Source organism: Rhincodon typus, chromosome 21, assembly GCF_021869965.1.
Source record: "Rhincodon typus isolate 14 chromosome 21, sRhiTyp1.1, whole genome shotgun sequence".
NCBI classification, from domain to species: Eukaryota; Metazoa; Chordata; class Chondrichthyes; order Orectolobiformes; family Rhincodontidae; genus Rhincodon; species Rhincodon typus.
In genome coordinates, this window is record NC_063352.1 from 22,661,435 (window position 1) to 22,673,837 (window position 12,403).

Sequence of the window (12,403 nt, forward strand, 5' to 3'; positions counted from 1 at the left end):
ATTCAAGCACTTGAAAGGCAAGTTAGGTAAGAGAAGGGGCTGGAGTTTGGAAAGACTGTGGAACTGAGGGTTGATTTCTTTTTAAAAGAAATGATGATGGCAGATTTGAAGAGGGAGCATATGAACAGTATTAGCTAAAACAGGAACCAGAAAGGAAGAGACAACAAGGTGCAGAGCTGGATGAACACAGCAGGCCAAGCAGCATCATAGGAGCAGAAAGGCTGACGTTTCGGGCCTAGACCCTTCATCAGAAATGGGGGAGGGGAAGGGGGTTCTGAAATAAATAGGGAGAGAGGGGGAGGCGGATAGAAGATGGATAGAGGAGAAGATAGGTGGAGAGGAAACAGACAGGTCGAAGAGGCAGGGATGGAGCCAGTAAAGGTGAGTGTAGGTGGGGAGTTAGGGAGGGGATAGGTCAGTCCAGGGCGGATGGACAGGTCAAGGGGCGGGATGAGGTTAGTAGGTAGGAGATAGGGGTGCGGCTTGAAGTGGGAGGAGGGGATAGGTGGGAGGAAGAACAGGTTAGGGAGGTGGGGACGAGCTGGGCTGGTTTTGGGATGCGGTAGGGGGAGGGGAGATTCTGAAGCTTGTGAAATCCACATTGATACCATTGGGCTGTACGGTTCCCAAGCGGAATATGAGTTGCTGTTCCTGCAACCTTCGGGTGGCATCGTTGTGGCACTGCAGGAGGCCCAGGATGGAAGCAAACCAGAAAGGAAGGTTGGGTGGTCTGCACCTTCATGGGAATAAAAGAGAAAACAGGAGGTGGTCTTCCTGGAAAGTAAAGGGGGATTTTGCTGTAAAGTTTGGCTCGCTGTTACACAAACTCTTGCCGTTAACACCACAATTAAGCAATATGACCTTTTAAACCAAAAGCTGCTGCTTGTTAACCGATTCCTATAAATACAGTTTAGTCTCTCTCAGATTGATTTGGGACATGAGTTGTGTTATATGTGTCTAATGTCCTTCTGAAATAATGCTTCAATAATCTCATCCAAAATCTCACAATGTGCCTGAAATATAACCCGAGAGAATTTGTCTTAAAACTGCATATAATGCATAGCAGACTGATTGAAGCGTAATTGCCCAACAGATTCATTTTGAATAACTCCAAGTTGGCTAAAAGGCAGATAAACAAAAGTTGCTATTAGCATTGGTTGAGAGGAATTCAGTTGGAATGACTGTGAGGAAAAATGATAGTGTTTGTAAGCATGGATCTGGATTCCTTGGAAATGTCACATATTTATGAATATATGGAGAGTGGAATTTGGACTGAATTCAAGTGTAAACATAAGTACAACAGAAATAGCCCATTTGTTAGTGATAGCAAGATGATTTCAGTGAAAACTTCAGTGACAATTTGGACAAACATCTTTTTCATTTTTTTCTTATGTTTGAAATACCAATATTTATTCCAATGAAAATTATGTCACAGGTTTGAAATTTATCTTTATTTTCAGTACAGTTTTTTTTATGAAACACATGCTTTAACTTCCCCCCACCCTGATAATGAAGTCTATTGTATTTAATATCCCACAATTTTTTACTGCTTTGACATTAGTACCTAGTCTGTGATGGGTAAGAATCAGCTACCATAATACTGGTCAAGCCTCAACAGTAGTCAGTACCATTGGAACTTGCTTTAAATCATATCATCTGTTATATTTGTACTGCTCCAATATGGAAATTCACATCTCAGTTACAAACTACCAAAGCTCTCAGGAGGTAGCTTTCTCTCATTAAATTGAAGTTTGTCACCAATATCTTGGTCCTAGTTACTCCATTCCACAACTCCATTCTCCCCAGCCACCCACTACCTATTCCAAAAGTCCTTCGTTCTGGACCACAACCGGGAGTAAGCAATTTGAGGTTTGCAAAAGTTTAATTCCTTCCAAGGCTCTGCCCCCTCCCCATCTCTGTGATCTTCCTCAGTCCTACACTGTTTTTTCAGTGTTCCTCCATCACAAACCATTTTCTTTGTCCATTATTGCAGTTGTGTCTTTAGCCATCTAAGCTCAGAAGTCCCTCCTGAAGCCCTTCTGCCTCTCTCTTCTCCTTTAGGAATGTTGCTTAAAATCTTTCTTTCTGGCAAAACCTGCTCCTACCTGTCCTCTTATCTCCTTTAGCTTGGTGTCAAATTTTTGTCCAATAGTGAAGACTATCAGAGGTGCAGTCTTTCAGATGAGATATTACACAGAGGTCCTCTTTGCCCTTGGATATAAAAGATCTATTCAAAAACTGCAAAGTATGGTTCTGTCCAATCCTTGACCCTCACCCAACATCACTGAAGTAGATTATCATTTTTTTTAATTGTTGTTCATGGAAATTTGCTGTATTTCCCACACTAAAAAAGATGACTAAACCTCAAAACATTCTTCACTGGCTGTAAAGCCCTTTGGGACTTCTAGAGATTGTGAAAGACAGTATGCAAATCCAAGTTTTTCTTTCTCAAAAGAACCAGCCTTACAGAACAGTACAACATGATGAAATGGTGTAGGAAATAATGCAACACAACTCAAAGAAAGCTGAAAACTATTAAAAATTCTACAAAATGAAGGACATGGTTCACCCCAAATATTTTACCAATTAAATCCAAAATCATCTCCCTTTTTTCTTCCCCAGATATGTGCCCAATCGTGCAGAACTGCAAAGATTGAAGCCTGGAGAGATCACAACCCATTATCAGAAGCAGTGTTTTTGAAGATGAATTTTCCAAACAATCAGTGGCTGCGATGCAGAGCTGTTAGCTCAGTTACAACTTGATTTTTTGATAAAATAACATTACCAAAGAATGAGCCACTTTAAAAAAAATGCCTTCATGCAGAGCATCCTAAAGCTCAGCACTTTGATCCTCCAATTAATCCCCACCCCTCTGCAACAAACAGGGCACTACCCACTACCCCTAACCAGTCTTCCCATTAAAGGAAGTGTAGGGCAATGGCTGTTCTGAGCACAAGTTCATCAGTGGCAACACTCAGAACAGAAATTAAGCAGATCCAAAAGGGTTGAGAGAGAGAGAAGGATTGTACAGATACGGAGGACAATGGATGAGAAAATGAATGAACAGCCACACCTACCAGTCAATTATGGATTGCCATTGGTAGAGGTCATAGAGTACATCTCAAGTCTGCTCATTTGACTGGTGAGAGTACATACTACAGATGATTAGAAGTAGAGTAAGTTCGCGAAAAACATTGCAAGAATGGCTTTAACCAAGGAAACATAGATCCCACTCATTTAGGTATATTACTGGGCATTATATCCATTCATTCTTACAAAATCAGTGTTCTTGGGCTTTCTTTGTCAACTCTTTGTATTGAGGCAGAATATTCAGGTGTCTGAACATTAACATGGTCCTCCTTCAACTGCAACATGGTTGTGACTGCAGCTGCCTTGGCTCTAAGCTCTGGAATTGACTTCCTAAATCTCTCCACCTCTGGCTCTTCCTTAAAACCTATTACTTTGACCCACATTTTGGTCGCCTGCCATGGCTTCTCCTTACTTGGCTCTGTGTCAATGTTTGCCTGACAATGTTCCTGTAAAGCACTGTTGGAAAGCTCTGCTGTGTGGTAGATGCTATATAACTGAAACTTTTTGTTGTTGTAGACATCGTCCAATGACATGATCACATCTCCCTTTAAAAAGCAAATGTTATGTCCAAACCCTTGGAGCTTAGAGGAGGCTGACAGCATCCAACACTGGTTCACTCCTCATTTTCCCAAGCAAATAAGCAAAGTACAGGATTTTGTTACTCTTAGTTTTTTTTGCCACAGAGTTCCATAGCAACAGGAAATATCCTGCTGCGCAAGCCCAGCACAAACAGCTTCCTTTATTCAGAGAACAAGGTTAATGCCACATAAGCGTTTAAGAGAGTTGCTTTTGATTACAAGTTTGCGACAGTAGCAGCTCAGTCAATAGCAGTTTGGCACTGAGAAAAGTACATGGCGATTTCTGAAGATGCCAGCTCACATTATTTTCCCTTTGGTTTGGCAGCAAGTCCCTTCAGAAACTTTAATGGACTGAATTTGTTCCTCTTCTTCAAGTCGTGTTCTGTCTCCTTGCTCATGTCTGTCAAAGAGAAAAGAGGCAGACAGAGTGAGAGGTGGAGGGACAGGGAGGGGCAAGATGAAGTGGAGAGGGGGAGAAAAGGGGCAAAGAGAAAAGGGGATGAGAAACCAAAGAGAGATGGTTTCCAGAGGCAAGAAGGGAGGGGTAAAAACAGTACGAAGGAGAGAGGGAAAGGGTGAAAGGGAAAGAGGTTAGGAATAAGAAGGAGGGGGCTAGGAATGTGGGGAAGAAGAGATTTTTCTTTGAAATTCATTCACAGGATGAGGGCATTGCTGACTAGGCAGCATTTATTGTCTGTCCAGAATTGCCCAGAGGGCAGTTAAGAGGCAACCATATCGCTGTGGGTCTGGAGTCACATGTAGGCCAGACCACGTTAAGGGATGGCAGTTTCCTTCCCTAAAGGACATTAGTGAAAATATGGAAAGGGGAAAATGAGATGGAAAGCAGAAGAGTATTGAAAAATGGTCCTTCTACATTTTAAAAAAAATGATTAAGAAGTTTTTTTTCCTACCCATCCTTTTAATCATGGCTTCCATCATCTGATCTTCTTCCATTTCTCTGTAATGGGAGAATACATCACAGTTACTGTATTAAAAAACATAGCATTTCCCCTCCAGATCTATGCATTTTCCTTGGCAATGTTAACAGATATGGCCCAGCTGCCAGTGTCCTCTATTCAGAACCTCAATGATTGCTCGGTAATATGGCCAAATGGAGACCCTCCCCACCATCCTGTAAGTAGGGACTTGATTTCTGATCAGATGCATCCTTTCTATGCCTCAGCACATACTGACATGCACAGACACACATGTCCAGATACATTGATAGGTGCATGCACACATGTCGTGGACAGGGGCAGAATTGACAGTCTACATCTCTTATTATAAAGTATTTATCTGATTCCCCAAGCTCAGATGAGGGGTCAGAAGGCCTGTTCTTAGCACCTCACAAGTTGTAACATGTCCTTATCAATCAGATAATCCAGTTATCCTGAGAGTTACTTATGGCCTCCACAAGTTACCCTTTTCTGAATCATAGTTCCCAGCATGTTTGAGACTTCTATTACAGATGGGACAGACTGCAGTCCATGAGGATCCAAGCTCGGGATCCTTATGGTCATCAGCAGACCAACACCCCATGTGGCTCTGATCATGGTGGAGTTGCTAATCAGTGCCATTCTCCTCTTCATCCTGCTGGCTCAGCATCAAAACCATGGAATGCTTATAGAAGACAGGGCTACCCCAGATTTCATGGAGATGATAAAGAATTCTAATAAGAGCTGCAGGAGCTCTAACTACCAGTTTTATCAGATTTTATCTCTCTTATTGTGAGACAGGTCACATCGGCACCCTCTTTTTGCCCCTTCAGTTTTGTGGATTATTCTCAGATCAGTCTTGTCATCCTTGGGTGCACCTTCACACTCGGGTGACTTGTAGCACTATTTATGGGTCTTTTTCAAAGTGGCAGGCAGTGACTAATGGGGCACCACAGGATCGGTGCTTGGGGCTTATCTATTAAAAATGACCTGGATGATGGAACCAATGTAACTATTCTTAGTTTGCTGATGACACAGAACTACGCAGGATTGTGAGTTATGCAGAGGATGCAAGGAGGCTTCAAAATGATTTAGACAAGTTGAGTGAGTGGGTAAACACATGGCAGGTATAGTACAACATGGCTAAATGTGAAGCTACAGACTTAGGTGTAGAAAACAGAAAGAAGGAGAATAATTTAAAAATGATAAATTGGGAAATGTAGATGTACAAAGGGATCTGGCTATCCTTGTAAACCCATTAATGAAAGTAGAGCAGGTGCAGCAACCAATTAAGAAAGCAAATGGTATACTGGCCTCCACGTAAAAGGATTGGAGTTCAGAAGCAGCATTGTCTTACTGCAGTTATACAGGGCCTTGGTGAGACCGTTACTGGAGGACTATGTGTAGTTTTAGTCTCCCTGCCTAAGAAAGGGTATACTTACTATAGAGAGAGGTTCACCATGCTGATATAGGGCACTGTCATAGGAGGAGAGATTGGTTCAACTGGGCCTGTATTCACGGGATTTGGAAGGATGAGAGGGGATCTTATTGAAACATATAAAATTCTAACAGGTCTGGACAGACTAGATGCACAGGAGACATTTTCCCTGGCTAGGGGCAAAGTCTCAAGATATGAGGTAGACCATTTAGGACTGAGATGAGGAAAGATTTCTTCACTGAAAGGGTAGTGAACCTATGGAATTCTCTATCACAAAAGGCTGTAGAGGCCAAGTCACTGAATATATTCAAGAAGGAGACAGATAAATTTTGAGATTCTGAAGGCATCAAGGGCTATGGGGAGTAAGTGGGAATATTTCCATTGAGGTAGAGGATCAGCCATGACTTTGATCAATGGTGGAGCAGGCTAGAAGGACTGAATGGCCTACTCCTGCTCCTAGCTTCTATGTTTCCATAGAGTTTTGTGACTATCTTTACTCCCATTCAGTTTAATTGCCATCCTAGGATAATGATTAGAGAGCAACTTATTTTTTGTATTCCATTTTGTTACTAGACTTAACCAATGCCACCACTGGATCCTTTTCATAGACTCTCACAGCACAGGAAAAAGGCAAGAATGAATTATCCAATTCAGCCCACTTCCCTTTTCTTTTCCCATAGCCCCATAAACTTATCCCCTGCATATGCACTATACATATAATTTCCTTTCAAAAGTTATTAAATCTGCCTCCACCATCCTTTTAGGCAGTGTTTTCCAGATCACAACAAACTAGGTAAAGAAAATAAAATCCTTATGTCACCCCTGGTTCTCTCACCCGGTTACCTTACGTCTGTGTCCTTTATCAGATCTCATCTTAAGCTTTAAGTGACAAACAAATTTATTGAATCTGAACAAGCAAATAGATTACAGTCGTGTATTATAATTGCAGGTGTCAATATTCTATACAGATTACTTAAAAAGTAAGTAACAATTTGTCACAATGTCTACATCAATTTGACGGTAATCTATTTAATAGTTTTCTTTTTAGTCAAATCAATTGTAGCAGTCAATCAACATGAGCTGGTCTCTCTAAAAGCTCCAGATTGATTTGATAGCTAAATAAGCAGCTCCTAAAATAAATTTACAGTGGTTTGTAAAACTAGCAACCCCATTCAAAAGATTCTTGCACCTTAAACTAATTGTTCAGCATGTTTATATTTAAGTTGTGTGGCTTAATTCCTCCCACAAGTCAACAGCGAAATATTAACTATGCAGCTTTTGGATGAAGTTAGACTGTAAAACTGTTGCCCAGTGCAGTGGGTTTTCAACTCCTCAGCTGTCAAGATTAAATCTCACTGCTCACAGACTGTCGCTGTCTACCAAGTTAAAGAGAACGCAAACTTCACATTTGAAAGCAGACGTTCACAATCTAGAAAACACTGGGCACAGCCCAAGCTCTCATTCCTCATGGTGTGATGCACTGCAGTATTCCCGAGAGTGAATCTCAACCGCAGCCCTGCTGAAGGTGGCAGCCATGAACGTCCAAGCCCCTGATAGTGATTAATAAGGTTTTCAAGTACTTTTCCTCTCTTGCTCTCAGGTACCTTCCATAGCCACCAAGAGTAACGAGCAGTAATGACCAGAGGTACCTTTTATTTTATTCATGTATGGGTGACCAAATAAATTATCCAACTTGAAAGGAAGTCACCTGCGATACCATTGGGAATTGCCTGTATTGAAATGGTTTCTTACCTGCAAATTTTATTTTTCCTAAGTTCTCCAGGTTGGCTCATTCCTAATTCTGGTGCCTCTCCTATAACACAGCTCATGTCCTGTTCATCGCCACTCCTTTACTCAATGATCTATAGTGGCCTCAAACTTGACAACACTCTCTATTTTAAAATTCTCATCTGGGTGTATAAATTGACTTTGCATAGTCTGGCTCCTCCCTATTTCTGTAACTCCCTACAGCATTCAGGATCTCTGCGCTCTGTGATTATTCACATCTTGCATATCCCTTTTGTCACCAATTCACCACTACTACTTCACTGCTTCCAGATGTGTGCAGGCCCTAAACTCTGGAGTTTTGTTTCTAAACTTCTCTGCCCCTTTCCTCCTTCTATTAAGCCTATCTCTTTTAATAACCCCTTTTGATAGCTCCTTGATGTCAATTTCTGCCTGAATTTATTCCTGGGAAGTACATGTTATTACGTTAAAGCTGCTAGATAAAGCAAGTTGTTGTTGTTGTTCGGGAAGCAGCCACTTAAATTTCCTGGCACCATGTCTTCCGGACAATGCAAAGCCTTATATGTTGCTCCTCGGTGATGTTAGCAAGAAACTGGTGAGAGCAGGAACCAGATACAGGGCAGATGGGCAGCACGAGCAATACAATGAAGTTTCCACAGAATTAAAAAGGGGGCATTTGCTAAGTTTATTTCACATGGGAATTTCTCTTTAGATCAGCTGTGCACTTGCAGGCAGCAGTGAGTGGAGTACGACAGATTGCCAGGATGGCATTCATCCACATGGCAGAGACACGGCGACAGATGGCACACACTTAACTATTCCTCTGTTTGCTGTGATTGGACAGTAGAGTGCAGTGCAAAATACTATGCCATGAATGGGTTAGTTAAAATTAAAACTGTTGGACAACTCCAAATCTTCAATAAAAGTTTAAGGTGGTTTGATCATTGACAATTAAAGCCTATTGTCTCTGAGTTGGCAGACTAAAGCACTGAAATTCTCCTCTGACAGTTTCTGGAGGATCCCCAGTAAAGTCAGTTCAGAGTTGTTTTTCCTGGTCAATATTCATTTGAACACATGAATTAAGAGGAGTTCAAATAAGCTCAATATTGGCACTAAGCAGTCAAGTCTCATCGTGAAGAGGGACAAAGACCTGTAATCCAGTACACTCTTTATAAACCTGGCCTTGGTATTGATACACAGACTTGTGAGATGATTCAAGATGCATTAATTCTTTGTGGGGAGGAAGGAGTAGGAAAGAAAGACTCTAAGGTCGGCTGAAATCATAGACATTACAATGAGAGTGGAGGCCATTCAGACCACCATTCAGATTATACTTGCTCTTCAGTTGTAACTAGCAGGTTTCCACCTGTTCCTTGTGTCCGTTTTGCTGAGTATGAGAGGGTTTGAAAAAGTTGAATGCAAATTGCTTGTTGTTGTAAATTAGAGGCACTTAAAAACTGAATATTATTAGTGCCTACTGGTGTAGCATGAGATTTCATGTAACAGCTATTACAGCAGCAATTAACTTTCCAAACTCCTAGCATAGGAAAACAAAATGGGAGAATTACAAGAAACACTGAGGTCACAATGTGCATTGAACTAGCGTCAACATTTTACCTGGTGGATAAATCGAGATGGGCAAAGGGACAATGGTCATCCAATGTCATGAGTAGCTGTCCCAATCCCATAGGCCACAAGTGTTCAGACAATTGATTGGCACAACATAGACTAACTGGGCCTAGAAATATAACAATAAGTCTCGGCGCAGAGGAGCAGTGTCTTCAGGGAGCTCTCATTGAGGAGTTCTCATTGGGCTGTCCTGAGAGAGGTGTCTTCTCCAGATGGAAGACAGACCAGAAGAAGAGAAGGAAGACTTTAACGAGACTGAAACATTCTGCACCGATAGCCTGCTTATCCTCTGCTCTCAGTGAACCATCCCCAATTGTCACAGTTGTACTAATCTCATTAACTAATGCATCATATCCAAACCTCTGTTTCTTAACAAACTCAATAAACTATAAGGAAATTGCTACAAATCATCAATTGCCTATATTAGGTAACTGTGATCAGGAATCCCCTAAAATCCACATCACAGTGAAGGGTCAAAACACAAAGTTTAGTAGACAAAATGAGGAAGTTGGAAATTTTTTGACCAAAAAAGGTAATAAAAGCTAGGTGATAATTAATAGAAAAGATTGTTGAATTAAATAGTCCAGGTAGGATCAATATACCATCAGATACAATTCTTGAGCTAGAATAGATTGGGGATGTTGTGGCATTGTTATCAATTACAAAGGGGCAGATTCACCACAGAAACTGACCTTATTCCTGATGCTAATATTTCTGCTCTTCCCAATTCTGGCACAGTGGGAAAAGTTGGATATTCCCCAGCACCCACCCCTCACTAAACAACATCTCCACTGGAAGTCAGACACCTATACTGGAACCTGGATTGCACATCTCATACCTCACTCTGTCGTCATCCAGTCCATCGATTATTTCATTCCTGCCGTCCACTGTTCTCAATAGCTCTTCCATCAACTCCTTTTCACAAAGATGATCTTGCTCAGTTTTACTGTCCTCTGCAACGACAACAGATCAGAAAGAGAAAACTTTTGGTCAGCTGTCCTAATAAATTCTTACATGCCTTGGGACCAATTTTACTTCAGTCACACTCCTGTGAAAGGCCTTGGGCCATTTTATTACATTAAAAGATCTTGTATATATAAAGTTGCTGTTAATTATTGTTCAGTTTCTATTTTAGTCTCTGGGAACAGTTTAATTCATAGCATTATTTCTTAAATAGCATAGGTCATTTGAACAGGAGGCAGACAAATGGGAGGTTTATTTGAAGTCACAGCTCCTTAAGAATTTCCTTCAAAAGCTTCCTTGGACTATCGCATGGCTTTTCTCTGACAACAGCCTACGATCTAGCTAAGCTGGGTAAATGGGTCTTGGACAGGCTGAGAGAGCTCCCAGCACTCTGCTGTTGGGCAGGTTCATCAGGTTAGAACAGTTGTCAACACAGACAGTTTCTTACAAATAAAATAGAGAAATACTCAATAAGTCAGGGACCACCTGCGCAGGATGAAGCAGAGAACATTTCAAATCAATGATCGTTCAGCAGAACTGGAAAAAATTTAGAAATTTGACATTTTATGACAAAGTAGAGGGAAAAAGCGTTGGGGGTCAGGGGAAAGGGGCTGCTGCTGCTGTGCAGTTAATGTGACCAAACATCCAGTTTTGCACAGGACAGTCCTGTTTTTAAGCTGGCCTGGCCCACTGTCCATTACTCAATGGTCTAACATCCAGTGTTTTGATCCTTATTGCGCACATTGTTAACGTACCAACACGGGTCTGTGTTCGTTCCTTTCCAGCAGCAGAAGTCTTGATTCAAAAGGAATGCAAAAGTCAACTTTGTTTGGATGTCTTCTCATAACCCTCCTCCCACCCTTGCCCCACACCCCAGCCTGTTGTCTCTCCTTGCCATGGAAACATCCGCACACGCTGATATCGCGGTTGTAAGTGTTGACACCATCCCCATTCGCAATGTTGCTGGAGATGTCCAGTTTTGGTGACCTCTGGTATTGGTCACTCTAGGGGTGAGGTCGGTGGGGTTGGTTACAGAACAGAACAGAAGGGAAGCTCAGTGTTAGGATGAAAGGCTGGAGGGTTTAAATAGCAAGAAGATGGACGGCGTAAGGCCCAAGGGATAAAAATAAATAAATGATGGGTCTGAAGGAAGTATAACTGGCAACAGCAGAACAATAGCAGTATCTGCTGCCTGGGAGAAGCAGTGGTTTTGATCTGAAATCACTGAACTCAATGCTGAGTCTGGAAGACTGTGACGTGTCTAATTGAAAGACAAGGCCCTGATCCTTGAGCTGTGTAGGAAGTCAAGGACAGTATAATCCTCATAAGTATTCTGAATCTGCTTTAATTTAGATATCGTATTCTTTCCAACAATGGTTTCTAACTGACCTGCTTTTTCCATCAACACTCGTAACTCCCGTAGGATCTGACCCTGACGGTCCTCCAGGTACTGCTGCTTTGATCTGTCAACGAAAACAAAGGTATAGTGTTTGTGCCAATTCATACCTGGATTCAGGAGCAAAAGCTGAAAGGAAATTCAAAGGCAACAGGCATATTCCCAGTGGAGGTGAGTCTTGGGGGATGTGGGCATGGTCAATGGTGTGATGGATCCAGCAAGCTGTTCACACTGATGAAATTGTTCATTAGCACAGAAATATAAAAACATAGAAGATAGGAGCAGAAGGAGGCCATTTGGCCCTTCGTGCCTGCCCAGCCATTCATCTTGATCATGGTTGATCGTCCTACTCAATAGCCTAATCCTGCTTTCTCCCCATGACCTTTGATCCCATTCGCCCTAAGTGCTATATCTAGCCGCCGCTTGAATACATTCAATAGGGGAAGAACTGAATGCAGTTACAGGAAAGCTAGCTAAATAAAGGAGGGGGAAAGGACAGGAAGGATATGACGATTAAATTAGACAAATTATGTTGGAAGCAAGCTTGTGTGGAGTCACAGTCATACAGCACAGAAACAGACCCTTCGGTCCAATTCGTCTGCGCTAACCGGATATCCCAATCTGATCT

The 12,403-nt window shown here is 41.8% G+C and overlaps 1 protein-coding gene across 1 annotated transcript in view; it reads right to left on the minus strand.

Moving 5' to 3' along the window:
• Positions 1 to 1,429: 1,429 nt before the first annotated feature.
• The window catches only part of LOC109915536 (MICAL-like protein 1), a 47,936-nt gene continuing 36,962 nt past the window's right edge, over positions 1,430 to 12,403 (minus strand). The window contains exons 9-12 of the mRNA XM_048609436.1: positions 11,769 to 11,842; positions 10,255 to 10,369; positions 4,580 to 4,626; positions 1,430 to 4,068 (exon numbers count right to left, since the gene is read on the minus strand). Coding sequence (XP_048465393.1) covers positions 3,971 to 4,068; positions 4,580 to 4,626; positions 10,255 to 10,369; positions 11,769 to 11,842 — 334 coding nt within the window. The 3' untranslated portion in view covers positions 1,430 to 3,970. The remainder of the gene's footprint in view (positions 4,069 to 4,579; positions 4,627 to 10,254; positions 10,370 to 11,768; positions 11,843 to 12,403) is intronic.